Raw genomic sequence first — 20,273 nt, 5'->3', positions numbered from 1 at the left:
GTGTGTGTGTGTATGTGTATGTGTGTGTGTGTAATGTTTCTGGGGTTTCTCTGTCAAGAGCTTCACTAAATCCTTGACAACTTGGGAATGGAATGCAGAGAGACAGACAATGCAATCGGCTGAGACGTGTTCATTTCCTCTGGAACCTTCTTTTCTCCTATGTATTGAAGCCTATGAGACAGGGTGGAGGGGAAAAGGCCAAGGGCAGGGGGCAAAGCTGAGAGGTGTTTCTCCTGAGCTGGCCCCAGGCTGTCAGGAGCAAAGGTTATCTGGCACTTGGCTGTGAAGCAACTTGGCTTATTGTTGTTGCTGCCTCCTGACCTCATCCACAGTCTACACCTCAGGCCAGGTGCTCTCCAACATGGGGGCTGCGGGTGGCAGAACAAAGAGGGCACTCAGGAGGTACAAGGTACACAGAACTCAGTGCTGGTCAGTATGGTGAGGGGAGCAGCTGTCTCTGAGGGACTCTGGTTTTAGTGACGCTGGGTGTCCATGTCTTGGCTGTTAATGTGTGAATATAATGACAACAACATTAATCATAAAATCTGAGACAGGATCTCACCCTATCTATACCCCAGGCTGGCCCAATCCTTCTCCTCTGCCTTTCTAATGTGCTATCATGCCTGGCTCGATATAACGTGTCCCTTCCTTTCCTTTCAGGGATAACTGAGAAGATACAGGGAGTTGTGTGACAATCAGAAACATATTTTTATAGTTGTTCACTGTTCTCCATGTCCTTTCAGGTGACACAAGCAAGGGGGCATTGCTCGTGGCTAGTGGGAGTTATATAGCAGCATAGCATGATGAAGGGGTACACTTTTTTGGTGGCAGGAAAAAGAGGCCGTTTATTCCTCTTTTGTTCATACTTGGATATGGAAGGATGCTTTGGGCATGGCCCTGGCAAGCCCTGCGTGCTCCCGTGGCTAGGTAGGGTGGGTTTTAAATGTGGAAATGCCTTGAGATATGCTGCTAAGAGTTTATGGTCAGGAGGGAACTGAGTCCTGAGACGGTGGACCTGCAACGAGAAGCCAGGATGGGACTGAGCTTCAGGTGTTCCTGCCATGGGAGGCAAAGGATGCTGGGAGCCTCAAGATCCACGGTGCTGGAGAAGCTGAAATTAAGCTAGGGGCCTCAGTTGGTCTCTGGGAGAAGGGGACATATGTGCTGGACTTTGGAGGAGGACCCAGGAGCAGTGTGCGAGGAAGGTCAGAGCGATGGAGGCACAGAGGCTAGCCAGGTAGGTCTTGGAGGGGCTGTGTACATTTTGACTGGTGAGGTGACTGGGAAAGACAGTGATGGGGCAGGTGGTGAGACTGGTGATAGATGTTGGGTGTCTGAAAGGTGGGTGGGAATCCTAGGCTTGCCAAGGGTGCTGGCTGGGGCCAGGGGTGGGAGAGCCTGGGAAGGGGTGGCAGAGGAAAGGACAGCGTGGAGGACGGAATCTGGGGAGGGAGCAGAAGGAGACTTCGGGAAAGATGCATCAGATGTGCATGCAGGATGTCGCCTTTTGAGGGAGGGGCCACCTAGACCACTCAGGTGAAGAGAGGGTCCAGGGAAGGTCTCTGTGGTTGGGGTTCAGCAGGGAGCCAGGGGGCCTCACAGGCCTGGCAACTGCAGCTCTTTCTGACATCTTATGGAGTGGCCTAGAGAGTGAGGACACTTCCGGCCTTGGGCTTAGGGCCTGTCGAAGGTCTGGAGGACTGCAGGGTAACGGGAGGAATGGAGTTCTAGGCCCTGACCCTACTTCTGCCATCTGGAGATGGAGGGTTCTGGAGGGTAGGTGACCACAGGAACAAACCCAGATCTACCCAACAAAGCGCCTTCCCCAGTACCCTCAGCCTCTTCTCTGGATCTCCCCAGACCTGATTAGACATGTCCTGGGATTTCTCTCATACCCTGAGGGCAATCTATGGAACTTCAAAGCTAGTTCTAGTCACTTAGGCCAGATGTGGAAAGTGGCCTCTGTGGACTTCTGCCACGGCTGCCACTCAAGTGACCTGAACCATCAGTGCTCCCTAAGGCCTTGCCTGGTTCCTTTGGTAACAGGACACCACTTTCCACATAAGTCTTCCCCAGGAGTGCGGGGAGACAAGGGGCAGCTTCGGGAACTGTGCCGGTAGCAGCTGACATCTCCCCGTGTTGCTTTAACTTACAGCTGGAGGTGACTTGTGAAATTTACATTCAACAGCCCCGAAGGCATATCTGTGCACACAGCTCATCTGCCCTGCTCGCGTCTGCATTCTTGACAGGTGACATCAAACTCCCTCAGGAGAACAAGCTCTCCAGCTGACTCTGTGGCCAGGAGGCCTTGGCAGCTGTTGATGACAGCCGGGGATGGGGGTGGTGTGGGATGAGGGGTGGGGATGGGAGGGTCCTCCACGACAAAGGGGTCGGGAAGGTAGAGGAGGTGGGTTGTCTTCTCAAGGGAGGTTTTAGAAGCAGAATAGAAAACCAAGCATGCCAGGGTCCTGCAAACCAAGGGGACAAATGTAGCACACCCAGCACTGTGTTCTCTGTCTCTCACTCTGTTATAACAAGGTGTGAGGCTCAATGTACTTTATTAAGTTGGCCCCGTGAATATTACATATCGAGTTTGTTGACATTAAGTCGTGTTCTCCAATATGTTATACTTGTACAGGATACAATATGAAATATAGAAACTGTATATTTATATGGTCCTCCAATTACGTTTACTACTAGTGATGTAATGTCAGGGGGGACGTGAGGCTTTCTTGCCAACAGACTTAAGGTCTGAAGTCAAAGCGGGACAGTAATTGAAGCAGGTGAATCAGCCGCAATTTCCAGTTTCAGAGCTGTGGGCAGAGCACCACCGTGCGGGGTGCTGCCCTCCCAAGGCAGTCATCAACCAGAGGGAAGGAAGACCGACTCCATGCCTTCCTGCATCCTTAGGCACGCCCTAGAGAGGTGTCTGAAGCATGTGATGGAACTCTTCCTTGGTGAGAAGGGACATTGGGGAAGATCAGGAGAGCCTCAGGGAAAGACTGAGTACACAGGAAAGACATCCCACCAATTTCAGAGAGGATGCAGTTACAGAAGGCACCGTGTGAAGGCACACTGCTGCCCTAGCCCTTGGGCTCTGCTGACTGACTTCACAGAGTCCACCTGTCTCCAGCGGACTGCCACACTGCAAACTGGACCCAAAGATGGCACAGAAACACTCTTCCCAGCAGGCCCTTCTCTGATGGGCATGTTGGGCATTTACTATGGAAACGAGACAAGGCTTCATATTCTCGGGTGGGAAAACGAAAAGTCCTTTTGGGGTCAAACAGGAAACACTATCAAAGCAAGAAGGGAGGGTGCTGCTTCAGCTTGTAGGAACGGCCAGGCCTTACCCAAAGGCAGGATCCCGTAGAGTGTGATGAGCTGTTTGACATCCAGGAGAGAAGGCATGGGCTCCACAGCCACCTGGCGCAGAGTGGTCCCCAGGTAGCTGTACTCACCTGGGGAGGAAGGAAACCTGGATGAGCGAATGGGAAACCAAGCTGGTCTGGAAAGGCAGGATCAGAGAACACAGATGCAACGCGGAAGAGCCATTATGGAGGACACGTCTGGCCCAGTCATATTCCTGACATAGCCCACAGCCATCTGAGAGGAAAGCCTTGATCAAGAATTGCCCAGATTAGACTGACCTGTGAGCTTCTTTATGGGGGGATTGTCTAGATGGATAGAGGAAGACTCTGTCCACAGTGGGCAGCACCATCCCTATGCAGGTGGTTCTGGGCTCTATGAGGAAGCCAGCTAAACATGGATGGATAAGTGAACAAAAGCCAGAGGAGCGAGGCAGCAAGAGGTCTCCCTCCAGGAGTGGTTCCCGCTTGGAGTTCCTGCCCTGATGCCTGTCAATGATGAACTGTGACCTGGAAGTGTAAACCAAATAATCTCTTTCCTCCCCGAGTTGCTTTTGGTCAGAGGATTTTTTTTTTTTATCTCAGCTGCAGAATGAACCCAGGACATCTTCTCCTAGATAAGGTTTGAAGAGAAACTAGGCAAGAAAGCATAGCGATGCCAGAAGTAATAAAAGGCAAATTATATTAACAGCTACAACAATCTCTCATGGAAAAAAACGCCGGCCGCTTAGCATGTACCAGTCCCCAGATGTGATTGATCCTCAGCGTTTCCCCTTATAGTCACGATAAAGAGAGAGAAAAAAGCATCGTGTTGTTTGAAACTAGATAAAGTTTTGAGTGACAGACAAAGAAGCTAAAATGCTGCAGGTTTTGCTTGAGACGCTAAGAAATTATTCCTTAAATTGTCAAAGTCCCACGATAAATTATTTAAGAGCCACGCGCAATGTGTGCCCGAGCAGTGCAGTGTGAGAGGAAGGGTCTGAGACTAATTTAGGATAAATAGAAACATCTCCTGTTGAGGGCAATATTAATTTACATTTTTATCATTTTTAAAGGGTTACCAAAGGAATAATACGGAAATAAATCTCTACAGGTTTAATTAAAGATATCAAAGGCCTTAATTGTAACTAGCCATAAATCTGAAGTGTTATTTTCTAACTCATTTAGATAAGGTCACCAAGAAAATTAGTTTGGCTGTCTCCATTTGTCACGAGGATGGACCTTTATGTACCTCTATGATTCCTGTGATCTGTTTCTGAATTCGCGGTGAAAATACTCCTGGAAGGAGACAGGGTATTTGATTGTCCACCCAGATGCTTTCTTTCCCACTTCAGGTCCTCATTGGCCCCGGTGAGTGTGTGTGTGTGTGTGTGTGTGTGTGTGTGACAGACGCAGCATGCACACTCCTATTTGTAAATGCCAAAGACACCCAATGCCTACAGCATTTCCAAACGTGAGGAAAATTGGAGCTACCACTGGGAGACTGGCTGCTGTCTTGCGCAGGGCAGCCATCCAAATCCTCGGCCTGAAAACAAGAAGTCCTTGGCAAGGACGGCGGTATGGGTTGGCGGAATGAGTGATAGTGGACACTTGCATTACGGATCCGGAGACTCCTGCATTTTAACAAGCAGGTAATAAATAGCGGAATGGTTAATTTAGCCTCTACCAGAAGGGAAAGAGACCCTGTAGCAACCGTTAAATCTAGTGCTGACTGCCAGTAAACATGACACGAGAAGGGCTGTGAAAGTGACCTCAATTTTCTTGCTTATGTAAATCTATATTAATATCCAGGCAGACCATATTTTCTGGAACCTAGCAGATTTTATTTAAACAAATTATATTAAATTAAATTAGTGGGTGTTGGTTCTGATAGAGAGAAGGGTCCAACTAGCCCGGGCTGTTTGCCAAGTAATGAGCCTCACTCTGAAAGCATGCCTCTGTGTTTAATGATTGCCCGGAATGGGAGTCATTATCCCTCCCATCTCCAGAGTCAGAGCTTAGAAGGTTCTGGATCTCCTGCATAAGCACCAGGTCTTCCAGAAGGGAGAGAAAAGGTGAAAGCCAGGAGAAAGGGTAGTGAGGCAAAGAACGTGAAAAGGGGATAGGAAATGCAGGACAGCTGAAAGAGAAGAAACCTGGAGTGCACGGGGGGCTGAACTGAGTTCTGGTACAATCTGGATGCTGGAGTCTTTAAGCCCAGCTTCTCACCATGTGACCTTACCTGTAAGTGTGTGTGTGTGTGTGTGGGGGGGGTGTCTGTGAAGATGCTTTTAGGAAATGGGACCACCAGGTGGCCTGAAAATGTCTTTACGGGAACAGGAGAATTGGATACAGAGAAAGACATGCCTGGAGGGAGGATGGGACCCAGAGACGAGGGTACAGGAGGGGCAAAGCATCCACACATCAGAAGCAGGGGGGATGGGTGGGGTGGTTTCCTCACAGCCTCAGAAGGAACCCACCCTGCCACACCTCAACCTCAGACTTTCAGTCTGCAGAACTGTGAGTCCATCACTTTCCACCGTTTAAGCTGCCAGGCTTGTGATCCCCGTTAAGACAGACATACCAGGCAGGTACAGAGCGAGCAAGGTAAAGAGAAGCCGCGTGGAAGAGCACAGCTGAAAGCAACCAGAAACAAACAGTACCCTGGAAATCAAAACAAAATCGGCTACTTGTGTTTCCGTTCTTTTCAATATAGAAATAATAAAGGAATGAAGGATGGAGCAGTTTATCAAAATATCCGTGTGTGTGTGTGCGCGCGCGCACATACACACACACATTTGGAGGCCAGAGGTCAATCTCTGTTGTTTCTCAGAAGCTGTCCACCTTGGTTTTGAGACAGGGTCTCTCACTGGCCTGGTACCAGGTAGGCTTGTTGACCAGTGAGCACCAGGGAGCCACCTGTCTCTACTTCCCCAACACTAAGAAGGCGCCACCATACCCAACTTCTTGTCTATGGGATCCAGGGACAGAAGTCAGGTCCGCACGGTGACTGATCTATCTCTATTCTTAAAGGAATCCTTCAGGGACAGGGGTGAAGGCACTCAGGAGCATCTATGAACATAAACAGTGGTCTTTGGTACATCACCGACATTGGCTAACTCACCCCTGTCACGCATAGTGGGAACTGCCTGTGGTGTGATGGTCTATGGACAAGCCTAGTGTTACATAGTTACAGGGTTCAGGTCCAGCTATGATGTGGGAGTGATTTCTTATTAATAAAGAAACTGCCTAGACCCATTTGATAGACCAACCCTTAGGTAGGCGGAGTAAACAGAACGGAATGCTGGGAGAAAGAAGCTGAGTCAGGGAGTCGCCATGGTTCTCCCACTCCAGACAGACGCAGGTTAAGATCTTTCCTGGTAAGCCAGCTCGTGGGCTACACAGATTAATAGAAATGGGTTAGATCAATATGTAAAAGCTAGCCAATAAGAAACTGAAACTAATGGGTCAGGGAGTGTTTAAAAGAATACAGTTTCCATGTAATTATTTTGGGTAAAGCTAGCCGGGTGGCGGGACACAGCCCGCCGCTCTGTATTACAACAGAGTGGCACCCAACGTGCTAATGAACTCCACGTAAAACCTGAGAGGGCTTAAAAAGGAGAGAGAGAGAATTTAATACAGCTTTTTGCTGTTTGTGGGTTGCGTGCCGCAAAGAAATTGTCCTGACTCAGCAGCAGGAAAAAACTGGCTGTTTTAAAATGCCGGCTTTCTGGGCTGTGCCGCCATTGCGATCTGTCTCCTGCGGGAGACAGAGTTTTTGAATGGCGCATTTGGAGTAAAGCTCTACAGCTTGCTTGATGGCAATGTGGACTGCTGTGTGCCTGGAACTGTGTGTGGCTCAGGGGCACCAAATGGCTCTGAGGCAGGAGCGGCTTGGCTCAGTTCTGCCATGCTGAACTGTGCTGGTCTCAGGCAGGAACTACCGTAATTACCATAAAACCAGCGCATTTAAGGTTTCAACTGGGCAGGACACAGGCGGTACCGTATTACCTGTACATGGCGTAACTTAAGTTTTTAAGAACTGCTTAACATTTTAAGAAATGCTCCTGGATAGTAAAAAAATGTTACAGATTCACAATAAAACAGATTCAAACATAAAAGACCACACTGTTGGATGAATGTACATAGGTTTGAGAGAGAAAAAAAAAAGAATATAGAGAATAAAGTTAATGGTTAAAAAAAAAGGTAAAGTCTTTAAAGAGACAGAGTATACATAGTTAAGAGATTAAAAGAAATAAAGAAAAATAAGCCACGTAAAAATGGAAAATTCACAGAGAGTCTGGATTATGTACATTGTGTTTTCTTTAAAATTTTTGACTGTGAAGGAGCTAAGTACAGAGAGACATTTCATTCTATGGGCTGCCAAGTGGAACCAAAACGGATATCATGAGGGTATGACTTCAGAATTTGGTTCTAAGGATATGATGCTTTGGAAAGGGTCTTCTTTTGTTTTCACAGAGGACCAGACCCTGTGGATTGCATCTATCCCGATATGGTATGATAGACCACGACCTCCCGAAAAGTTCCTGTGAACACCCTCAAAAAATTACTTCACTCAACTGCCAACTGAGATAAACCTGGCACACAGGTTACACCCTAAATGATCTGATTAACAGCGCCCCCATTCAGCAGGAAGCAGTTTGGAGAGAAAAAACTGCGCCCATGTTCCCAAAATATTGTTTGTAAATGTTCTTTTACATTTAAAGGGGGAAATGATATAGGTATGAGTAATTTGCATTGGTGTGGATTTTACAGTCAATTTTGTTATATGTATATGTATTTCTGATCTTGATTAAGGTATTGTGATTGTGTAGTTCATTTAAAAATGTAATGTATAATTAAGAAATATAGGTTAATGGTTAATCATCAGTAATAGTCAAGCTTGTAGTCATGTCACTTAGATTTTCTAGATATATAGAGATATATTTCAGATAGGCATTCTTCATATCTCTCAAAGGCTGCAGAATATGGCATTTAAAATATTTTAATAACTTAGGACTTTTCATGACAATCAGACATATCTGCTCCTGGCAGCACCAATCTACTTCGAGAGGAAGATGGGCATCGAAGAGGATCCTTATGGAGTTTGATAGCCATTTGGGCAAGAAACTGCTCTTGCCTGGACTGTTGCATAAAATGGACACAGAGAACCCGCAGAGAGAGGACTGCTGAACTTGCCTAAAGGTGATACGGTCTTTTGGGGTTCATGACTCATGAAAGTGTCTGTGAGACATTCTGCAGGACACAGCAGATAGTGACTGAACTGTCTTTGAAATTTCCTGCTTCATGGAAATGTCTGCTGGATACTATGGGCCTGAAGGCTGAAGATGGATACCCCAACGGTACAAAAGAACTTTGGGTGACTGTCCAGGCAGCGAGATGTCTCTGTCATTTCTAGAGTTTTCTTATTTCTTGTTTACTTAGGTAGTATTATATCCTTCTGGAGTCTTTGATGGAGTTGAAGAATGAATAGATAGTTATAGTTTTCCTTAGTTATGATAAAAGATAAAATAGATATAAATATTGTAACTGTAATTCTTGCTTGATAACTGTTTTGCTATATGTAATTTTACTATGTTAAAGTTAAAGCCTTTCTTTTTTGTTTAAACAGAAAAAGGGGAAATGATGTGGGAGTGATTTCTTATTAATAAAGAAACTGCCTAGACCCATTTGATAGGCCAACCCTTAGGTAGGCGAAGTAAACAGAACGGAATGCTGGGAGAAAGAAGCTGAGTCAGGGAGTCGCCATGGTTCTCCCACTCCAGACAGACGCAGGTTAAGATCTTTCCTGGTAAGCCAGCTCGTGGGCTACACAGATTAATAGAAATGGGTTAGATCAATATGTAAAAGCTAGCCAATAAGAAACTGAAACTAATGGGTCAGGCAGTGTTTAAAAGAATACAGTTTCCATGTAATTATTTTGGGTAAAGCTAGCCGGGTGGCGGGACACAGCCCACCACTCCATATTTCAACACAGCTATAGTGATGCATATTGAGAATTTCTGGAAATGCTGAAGAACTACACTTGTGTTTGGGGTGAGCTCCCCAGCTTCCAAAGAGAGTACAAATACCACGTGACTCAAGAGACATCTCCAGGTGAACACATGCAAGACCATGCTTGTGTGCTGTGTTGGCATACTTCGGGCTTTTGGGAGTGGAGTTTTAGAAGCTTGTGGAATCTTCCAAGTTTCAGCAGAGGTGATGAGCACCGAGGAGAATGTGACCTGGCATGAAAAGAGCTTTGGTCCATTTCTCATCAAGCGCAGCAGCTGCTAAGCCATGGTGTGCCAAGACCACGCAGGAGAGTCTTGAGTTGTCTGTAGGTGGCGGGATCTCTTGGTGCTCTGAGTAAATGTGGTGTAGGAGAGGGGTGGGGGCACCCTGAAGACACCAGCCCTTCTCATGCTAACCCCCTGAGTCCACCAATGAAGGCGACAACAGCTTTGGCAGAGGGCTAACAGGAGCAGCGGCTACTGAAGGGCTGAGAAGTGGGGGTGTGACTCACGCAGTGTTGACATTCGTGCATCGGGGCTGCTGCTATGGTCATTTCCACTCCACAGTAGCAGAAATGAAGGCATTGGAAGATCCAGGGAAGGACAGGGATGCTGGAAGGCTGGGGTGGGCTAGCTTTGCCTATCTCGATCAACGGTCCCAAGTACTGAACGGATATCCAGCCTTAACCCTGTGGTAAAGGAGTTAAAGTGCCCAGAATACTTCACGCACAGGAACCTGGAGCTTACTGCTCCCTAGGAGTGGGGTCTGGGCTCTTCAAGCTGAGTGTGTTTGAACAGCATTGATCATGCAGTGGCTGCAAAGCCAGATTAAATGTTTTGTTTCTTGTGAACTGAGATCTGGCCAGGAGCCTGCTGCTGGACTTCTGGATACAGGGTCAGTGCTTGGAGCTGAGCATCTGGGCAGGGGCAGAGCTGAGAGTGGGGAGGGCAGCCCTTATCTGCTGTGGTGTGGGTGACATCTGGTATATTAAGGGGGCTAACGTGAGAGAGGAGCTGCAAACCACAGGGCTCCAAAAGCTGGTTTCAGGTCCTAGCGTTGCTGAGCACTGTGTCCCTGGTCTTTGGAATGTGCAGGCTATGCAGCCTGCTGTGTCTCAGGTTCTTGCTCTCTCCTGCCCCGCATACAGGAAAATCAGGGCTCTGAGATGGTATCTCTCCTAGGGCATGAGTCACCCAGGGTCAGCTGGGGGCCACCTCTGTCTAAAAATGCTAAAGAAACCGAGAAAAGAAAATCAAAACTGGTGAGCTAGAGGACGAGCGAGAGCTGATCATTTTTCACTGACTGTTTCTGGATGAGACGATCAGATACGAGCTGGCTGAGTGAGGCTGAGAATGAAGCTCTTCCCAGGGGTGGGCCATGTGTAACATGGGAAGTCTGTTTAAGTCTGTTTTGCTTTTCTGATGAAGGACACCTGAAGACGTGAGGTGGCTGGTCCAAAATCAGAAATGGATCCCAGAAGATAATGAGCAGTTATCAAAGCACTAGCTAAGGCCCCCTCCATTTGGCTGGTAGGTCTATGTTCAGTCAGAGGCTGGGAGTGAAGGGCAGGATTGTAAATTAGCCTCCTGTGTCGCCCAGCTCTGCCAAGATGGACGTGAAGGAAACCAGGGCTGGGGATATAACCCAGAGGGTAAAGTGCTTGCTGGGCAACCATGAGAAAGTGAGTTGGTGGAAGCTAGGCTAGGGGTGTGCATCTACCCCAGTGCCGGGGAGGCCGAGATGGAGGATGTGGGGATCTTAATACCTAGCAGCTAAATCTGTGAGCTCCAGGTTCTGTGAGACACCCTATCTCAAAACATAGAGTGGAGCATGACAATAGGAGACACAGGTCAACCTCGGCTCTCCACATGCCTGTGTGCATACGTGCAACACACATGTGCAAACATCTAAAAGAGAAAACCATGGGATGGTGGGGTAGTGAGGATATGGCTAAGACCATAGAACAGAAGTTTCCATAATCAAGGCTCAACAAACAGAGCCAGACTCCTGGACAAATGAAGGTTGGGTGAGGCTGGCTAGAGCCTACGTTCCTGTACTCTGAGAGGGGAAGTGGTAAATGGGCATCTGGGTGTTTGTATGACAGATGGCTTGGAGCAATCTCTAGAGTGAGTCCCAGGTTCTGCCCCGGAGACTGTTCATCATCCATAAAGGGAAAAAGGAAGCTTTCCAAGAAACAGTCTGAGGACAACATCTTCACCACCAGTTCAACTTAAACGCCACCAGACAAGACAAAGAGGCTTGGGGTACCTCCAGTGAGAGGCCCGAGGATACACCAATGCATCTCCTGTCAAAAATATTTAACCTGTATGAAATGGCGAAGAAAACAACAAAGAACCCAGATGTCTGGAGAGCAACACAGACTGTTCGGAACGGCACAGTTTGGAGAGAGACACAAGGGGCACACATGTCTAGCACCCACGCGTGCCGTGTGACAGATGTGCACCCTGTTCTCAGGGTACTTTACCGATGTAATCGGAGAGGTTGACCTTCAGAGACTGGATCAGCAGGCCTTTTTCAACCAGTTCCTTGTACAGAGAATTGATGGTCCTGAGGAGGAAACACAGGGCCTCTGTCACCAGCACACACTAACACGCAGGACCACGACTTCTCTGAAGTATGCTTTCACATATGCAAATAAATGGGTTTTTGAAATATTTCTACAATTTAGGGATAAATTAGGCTTTTTGAAAACAGTATTTTCAGCCAACCATGTGCATATTGGATATTTCCCATTAATAATTTCTCATTATATTTATGGGCTTCCGAGACCTCCTATGACTCCATCAGTCTTTATGATGGACCAAATACGAGCTAGAAATTACCCGGTAATAGTAATACAATGGGCCTAGAATTTTATTTTCAGTTAGCATCTGTAAGCCAATAAATCATTAGCCTTTGTGAAATTTCTGTTTCTTTGGAACTTTGCTAGTACAGTGGCTTACCATCTACAAAAAGCAAGAGCTGCTTATACTGGAGACAATTCTGTGTTGTGTGTGTGTGTGTGTGTGTGCACGTGTGCTATGTGTGTGCTGTGTGTGTATGCAGTACAGGCTAGAGGTTGATGTGTTGATGTGGTATCTGGAGCTTCACAGGCTGATCAAGGCATCTTTTCAGTCCTGAAGGTTTTTTTCCCCTTACATAGCCCTGGTTGTCTGGAACTCACCATGTAGACCAGGCTAGCTTCAGAGTCATAGAGTACCATCTGCCTCTCCTCCTGAGTGCTGAGATTAAAGGCGCGTGCCACTATGCCCAGCCTGAAAATAATTTATTTTTGTTTGATTTGAGACAGGGTCTCACTATGTAGCTCTGGTTGTCCTGGAGCTCACTATGTAGACCAGGCTGATCTTGAACTCACAACGATCTGCCTACCTCTGCCTCGTGAGTATTGGGACTTTGCCACCACTCCTGGCTGAAGATAATTCTTATATGGAAGCTAAATCGTCCAAAGCTGTGTTTGTGTCAGGTGGGTGTGGCTCTCTGTGTTGTATATACATGACAAAACAACAACAACACTTCTCAAAAAGGGGCTTGGATGCCGGGATGAGGAAGATTTGTAACCTCCATTTGATACAGTTTAAGAGTTATCGGAGAAAGGAGTCTCAATTGAAGGGTCATCTAGATCAGACTGACTTGACCCGGCAGGTATGCCTGTCAGGGTTTGTCTTTATCATTAAATGATATTGGAGGACCCAGGACACTGTGGGCAGCATCATTCCTTAGGCAGATGATCCTGGACTATATCTGAAAGCAACCTAGGTGTGAGCCAGTGAACGAGCCAGCTAGCAACTGGCCTCCTCCACAGTTCCTGTTCTACTCCTTGGTTGTAAGTGACTTCGTTGGCTGAAGGTAGCACTGTGCGGAATAGCGAGCAGGCTCACCTTCAAGTCCCCATCCTGACTTCCCACAATGATGGGCTATGGCTTGGAGTTTAAGCTAAATAACCCTCTTCTTTCCTAATCTGTTTTCGACCAGTGTTCTTATCGCAAAATCAGAAAGGAAGCTAGAATGAACTGCTTCTGACTTATTTGAGACAGATTCCAGGGCAAGGAAACATCCCAGAACACATTCAGCGTCTAGCTGTTATAACAGGGAGGCCACCTCTGCAGCCATGCCGGACAGCACCACTATATTGGTGACACTTCAAATACAAAGGAAAGTGGACGGATCCTTTAACTAGGAAGGAGGAGCAGGGTCACGTCAGGAGACCCCAGTGTTCACTCCCGGTTTCTCACTACTTCACTCTGTTTTGGAACTAAGGCAAAAACAAAGAGATATAAACTCAGTGGCTCTATGTGTCCATCTGGCCAGACTCCCCTCAAAATGACCACGTATCGCGTATCTCTATCCCGGATAGTTTCGGCATTTATGCAATGAAAGATGTCTGTCTTTTCATGAATGAGGGTACCAGAGTCTCAAATGTACCCTAGGACACTTGTAGGCGCCAAGGCATTGAACAATGTAACCTCAAGGGGGGCTACTTCCCAGCACACACCAGCTGTGGGTTACTCTGCCTGCCTCGGGGGTGACTGCAGGGGGACTTCCAAGAATTCAGTAGGCTTCTTTCCATGGATGTCATTCATGTCTGCTATGAGCAAAACCCACAGTAAGGGGAGGATGCATAAGAATGACGCCCAGCCTCCAGTCGGCAGGCGCTGACTGAACTCCCTGACAAAGTGATGCCTTCACAAAACACAAGCATTTCAAGCCATCTACTAGCACTGAAGTTGGGCAAATGAACCTCAAGATTGCAAAGAGTCCCCTGGAGACCCAGCTGCAACACATCTTTCTTCTGGCTCCCTTCAAACCATGCAAAGGGGACAGGGTGAGGCTGTAAAGAAAATGAGGTTCCCCCTGCCCAGAAGAAACTCAGTTTGCACGTTCTTAAGTCTCATGATGTTATCTTCTCAGCCATTTTTAATAAGTGCCACCCCCTGACTCCCACGCAAATATTAGAGTTTTTAGAAATAACAGGAACGCGGATGTGGCAGGCAGCTTTACCTCCAAGCAAGCGGTCCTGTCGTGTATTTTTTTCAGTCTAGAGTCTAGACAAGGCTTCCGCCAGAGCCGGCCACTCCCCCACTCTGTTTAGGAGGTGCATGGTAGGGCTGAGAGGGGCTGCCTTACCTCGGCCTGCTCTGTGATTTGGGGAGGGGGGCATCTCTACATTTCTTATGTGTTCTGCATCTGTCACCCCTAGAACAAGCCCACGCCTCACCTGTCAGCTGTTAGGTCCTTGTCCTTCTTTCCCCGTTTCCCTTTCTTCTTGCCTTTTTTTCCTTTACCCTGTTTAAAGAAAGTGGAAATGAGCAATGTTTTCATAAAAAAAGAGCAAGCAGACGACTCCTGAAGGCATCTTCTCGCCTTCCTTTGAATTGCTGTCGCATCTTTGACAGAAATTAGTTGTATGTATTTGTGGTGCAGGGCTCCCTGGGCCGTCTGTCCCATTGCACCGACACTCACTTGCTGTCAGTCTGTATGTCTGTATTCTACGAACAGCACATATTGTTGGTTAACATAGCTGTGTTGCGTGGAGGTAAATTCCTTCTATAGTTAATTGGTTCAGAGTTTTTCTCACAATAAAATATTGAACTATGCCACACACCTCCCCCCATCTCTGAAACGGCCTAGAACAAGACAATTGATCTTCTAATAATCAATGATTTAGGCTCTTCAACTCCATCCCACCAATGTGGTGGTGCACAGAGACCTATCTGTGCATGCCAAACCATCCTTGCCTTGCACGGTCCTGGAGCAAAATCCATCTAATTGTTGCCAAACTCAGTTTGCTAGTGTCTTGTTGAAGATACGTGTTCCCTTGTGAGGAAAATTGACAGCTAGCTTCATTTTATTGCAGTGTCTTTATCTGGCTTTGGTTTCAGGATGCTGGAGGGCTCATAAAAGAACTTAGAAGTCTCCCCTCTTCTACTACTGTTGGATTTTTAAAAAACAACTTTTTTCTCTTTCTCTTTCACTTTCACTGAAAGTCAGACCGTGACACTCCAAGTTATTCATTTAGTCTATAGGGACCAATCTCCATAGGAGCTAGACTTAACAATAAATCCACACAATAATAAGCATTAAGGGTTTGCTCTGAGCCAGAGATAGTCGCTTATGTCTAAACATTCCTACATTCATGGCCTTTAGGTAGGAGAAAGATGCTAACCTGGTGTCACCAGAAAATATAACATCCACCAGTGACAAAGCACAGGTGGGACACAGAGTGCGATTCATATGCAAAGAAACCAGAGCCACTATGGGATTCCCAGAGGCCTCCTGAGGCAGATACAGAGATGCCACTGGAGAGTGTGAATGAGGAGTGCCCAAATCAGACTTGTGTTTAGGAAGGACCACTTAGGATGTTGGATAATCTCTGACCAAGTCGCCGTCTCCAGAAAGGGCAGAAAACAGCTGTGGGTTGTCCTTATGTGTGTGTGTGTGTGTGTGTGTGTGTGTGTGTGTGTGTGTGTGTATGTATCATCCCTGGCTAAATGGCTTTCTTATGAGACTCCTTGTAATCGATTACGTTTTAGCTTGCTTTGAGGTTCATCCTTAGGCCACCTGGCTTGGGACTGGGATGTGAAAACCCTTCTAGCTACACAACTGCCTGCAATCCTTTGAGAGATGCTGACACCACTGTGATATGGTGACATCTTGAAGATGCTAGACCACAGGGAATGAGATGAGGTTGGAGGAGGAAAGCAAGATTGCTGTGGCCTTGGATTGGCTGCTGAGGAGAAAGCCTGCCATCTGATAGGAGGTCACAGTCACTTCTGAAATACGTTTCCCACTGTGAACAGCTCAATTTCCATGTCTAGTTATGAACACATGCCCTTTTTCATAGATGAAGACACGCATGAAGTTTTATAGTGGCACTAAGAGTTGTTCCTGTAAAGGAGAGGGGACTGCTTCAGGTCACTGTGTTGTTCCTTCAGAACAACGCTCTGGGGACAATTTAAATGACTTTAGAGTTAAGCTATATTTTAGCACAAAATGGACCAAGAGAACAGTCCTAAGGTCAGGTGTCCCCTGAGATGCCAAGACTCAACCCAGTGCAAGTGAGCTCATGGGTCACAGGCAAGATGGCTTAGTGTCTCCAAACCATAGGATTCTTGGGTATTTGATAACATTGCCAGGGAGGAGTTTTGGATTTCTCTTTTGAGCATTCTGGCTCAGTTGCTGGGCTGTCTGTGGGATGAACGTGGAAACGGGAGGCTAAAGGAAGGCACTGTACATGCTTCCGTCCGACTGGCTGCTGCAAACCACTGCGAGATGGATGTGTGGCGATTCAGGAGCTGCACACACCCAGTTTCTTTCAGCCTGACTCTCGCACTCATAAAGCCCACTTGCTATTACTGCATTCACCACAGACCGACCCTCAGGAACAGATGGGGCGGAGAGATTGGGGCATTTGCTACGGCCCCTCAGATAGTGTTCATCTTGGGTAAGGAGATATGAACCTGTAATGGGCAGTCCTGGGGACAATCCTCTCAGAAGGCAGGGTTAGTCCTACTTAAGGGCCATACCACGGAGCACTGAGTGGTGAACAGTGAGATCAGCGGAAAGGGGATGCTTGGTGTCTTAGTCATCGCTCTATCTCTGTGACGAGACACCATGACCAAGGCTACTCTCATGAAAGAAAGTCTCTAGCTGGGGCTTGCTTACAGTTTCAGAGGTTGAGTCCATTTCCATGGTGGGGAAGCATGGCGGCACACAGACAGACAAGGTGCTGGAGAGGCAGCTGACAGTCCTGCATCTGGATCCACAGACAGCGGGAGAAGAGAGAGCCACTGGGCCCGGCTTGGGCTTCTGAAACCTCAACCCACGTCACTAGTGACATCCTAGTGACATGCTTCCTTCCACAAGTCCACACCGAATCTCCCCCAAGCAGCATCACTCCTTCATGACCGAGCATTCAAATAAGTGAGCCTATGGGGGCCATTCTTATTTAAATCACCACACTCCATGTAGCGCGCATCCTGGGAACAGCCAGCTACCCAGCAGGCGTTGCTGTCCATGGCAGAGTCTGCTGCCTATGTTTGTTGAATGCTCACCTTCTTCCCTTTCTTCCCCCGGGGCGGGAGCTCCTTCTCTCTGTTCACAGCCAGCTTGAGGTTTTTCAGCTCTTGTCTCATCAGCTCGTCAACCTAGGAGAAAATTCCGACACGGCTCTTACGTGATTCCGCATGCTTGTGTCTCCTTGGGGTCAATTCTCGGATTGCTCATCAATTTGAAAACTGTAAAAAGTGTAATTGTTGCAGAGAATGGTTTTGTTCTACTGGAGGCAAGTGCAGGCATACCTGAACCCTTATCTCCAACTCTAGTTCCTTCCGTTTCTCCTCCTTGATCATTTCTGGGTCATAGTCTTGAGGAAAATTCCAAGATTCATCTTTATTCAGCCACATGTCTGTACTCCACAAGGACAGAGAAAAAGGAAGTTAAAAAAAATTCTGTTCCACATCTAGGTTCATGAGGGTTGTTACTGTAATCTCAACCCACACTAATCTGTCCAGATTCTAGAACAGAAGTTGGGATAAAGAAGCCAGAGAATGACAGGGTTCATAGCTCGGCCGTATGGTATCCTGAAAGAAGGAGAGGAAATGGAATGTGAAAACATCAGGTAAAGACATGGGAGTGGTTGGTTTTGTCAGCTCAACACAACCTAGACTCTCCTGAGAGGAGATCTGAGAACTGTCTAAAACAGGAATTGTGATGCACCATTTTGGGGAGGCCTGAGCCAAAGCCCTTGGGACAGGAAAGCGTCAGGAAGACATGAACACAAAGGCCTGGTTTCTAAAGTGTGGGTCAGATCTCCAAGCTAGAGACATCAACCCAGTGGCCATGTGGTCACTTACAGAAAAGCAATGGATGGCACCACGCACAGGTTAGATGGGCCTACTTTAACAAATGTCACCATGCCCAAGTGAGATGGGTCCACTTCCTAGACAAACTCTGAGGTCAACAGACGCTAGCTGGTAAAGATCCTGGGCGGATTCCAGCAAGGATTCGCTCACCCTGCCTGTATCCCACCTGAGAAAGATGTGAGCAGGTCTCTGGGTGAGCTGATCGGGTCCCCCACCTTACCAAACAGCAGTCTCCACCACCAAGATCTGTGGGTAAGCCAGTGGGGGATCTCAAGGGTGAGGCGGGTGCTGGAAAAACGCAGAATGTGGACTCACAAGAAACACAGAGAGAACAAATTTCAAACTGGAGTGTTCTCCATAGACCCGACTCTTCCCTGTGTCTTCCCCTAGGCAGGGCAGCTGCATGAGAAGGGCCTCAGTGGCTGGGTCCAGAGCGCAGGATGGATGCCAGGGGAGGGGGAGGGGATGAATGGTGCCACTAGAGCCAAGGTGATGAAAGAGCTGGGGCTGAAGTTCAAGGTGCTCTGTCATCTGGTGTGGCACGGGACAAGCCTGGAATAAAAGGAATACCTGGCATGGGCAGACGATGCTTCTACCAGAAGACATGTGGTATGAAATGAAAATCCCAGTGTCGGGGGTAGAACAGTTTTCTATAAGAAGTCGTTGGTCAATGAACTCCAGAGGTCTCCCGGAAGCAGCAGAGGCTATGGCCAATAGTTTTGGTTGCCCGTCATGACCGTATGGTAAGATTCTATTGCTGAACACATATAGAAACGAGGCTGGAGCTGACCAGGAAGCTTCTCTCTGCTGGCTAGCTTTCATACAGCTGGAAGGTGCTGTGCAGCTGCTGGGGTAGGGAAGCCATACATGGTCTTACCCACAGCTGGACTCTGTAAGCTGCACGGCCAGATGTGCCCACTGGTGAACGAGGGGTGTCACCACTGAGGGACAACCAGCCACTTTCTGAGCTTTCGAGGCCTGCTCAACAGGACGGAATCCATGCCTAGAACTGTGCACCTGGTCAAAACCCATGGCTGTGGAAGTCCCAGATCATAGCGGGAAACCTGATACTTTTGGCTTGATAAATGGACGTGTCAGACTGCCTTCTGAACATTTATGTCTGTACCCATAGTGCTAGCCCTAACCCTCGTCAGAGAAGCTTCTGTCTGAAATGGGCAGCTGTTACTGGGCAAACTACCCAGAAAAAGCACCAGGTGATATCTCTATCAGTCTGACCGAGGCTCAGGGAACGTTATGGGGAAGGGGGAAGAAAGAATGTACGAGCATGAAGATGGGGAGGAGAGCTGGGAAATGCTGGCTTCTGGACGTGACATGGCCCCTGGACCCATGACCTCACAGCGGCCATGTTTACACGCACATGACCTGCACCCATCAGGCCAATAGGCATTTCAGCGTGGGTGGGGAGGGGCTCATCAAGCCCTACGTCTAGCTAGGAAGCCACTGGCAGTATATGGCTGTTTTGGCAGCGAGGGGGTCATTTTGGGGGGGATCTACTGCTGTGGTCACCCATGCTCTGGTGGATGGTCCCACAGGATGTACATGTGGGAAGCATTGATTGGACTCAGAAGAGGATGAAAAAACCAAGAGACAGTGAAGGTTGGAGGGGACATGCTGAGGGGAGATTAGGGAGAATGGGAACAGAGAACCAGGGGTGGATATGATCAGAATGCATTATATACATATATGAAATTATCAAAGAATAAATAGAAATATTCTTAATAAGCTCATTTCGTGAAGTACACATTATTCCAAAATGTAGAACAGACTAAATGTAGGGCTGACAGCTACTTCAGTTTTGAGACAGGGTCTCACTATATAGTCCAACTGGCCTTGACCTAGAGGTCTCCTATTTTATGATAGGATTATGGGTATGCACTGCCTGGCTCACTGGGTTCTTTCTCTATGTTAACAAAACAAAACAAAACAAAACAAAACACCCTTACATTTCCCCCTGACAATAGCAAAGAGAGTTTTAGTGAGTTACAAAGTGCCACCTACTCATGCTAAC

General features: G+C 47.6%; 1 protein-coding gene across 1 annotated transcript in view; it reads right to left on the bottom strand.

Moving 5' to 3' along the window:
* Positions 1–20,273, bottom strand: part of Iqca1 (IQ motif containing with AAA domain 1) — a 125,027-nt gene that overhangs the window by 30,008 nt on the left and 74,746 nt on the right. Inside the window, exons 10-14 of the mRNA XM_041650471.1 lie at positions 17,681–17,787; positions 17,435–17,527; positions 14,599–14,666; positions 11,848–11,930; positions 3,354–3,461 (exon numbers count right to left, since the gene is read on the bottom strand). Of these exons, the coding sequence (XP_041506405.1) occupies positions 3,354–3,461; positions 11,848–11,930; positions 14,599–14,666; positions 17,435–17,527; positions 17,681–17,787 (459 nt within the window). The remainder of the gene's footprint in view (positions 1–3,353; positions 3,462–11,847; positions 11,931–14,598; positions 14,667–17,434; positions 17,528–17,680; positions 17,788–20,273) is intronic.

Source organism: Microtus oregoni, unplaced genomic scaffold, assembly GCF_018167655.1.
Source record: "Microtus oregoni isolate MIOR12 unplaced genomic scaffold, Mior012 000004F_ref0000308, whole genome shotgun sequence".
Lineage (NCBI taxonomy): Eukaryota > Metazoa > Chordata > Mammalia > Rodentia > Cricetidae > Microtus > Microtus oregoni.
Note: the sequence above shows the minus strand (reverse complement) of the source record. Positions and strands in the feature narration are given on the sequence as shown.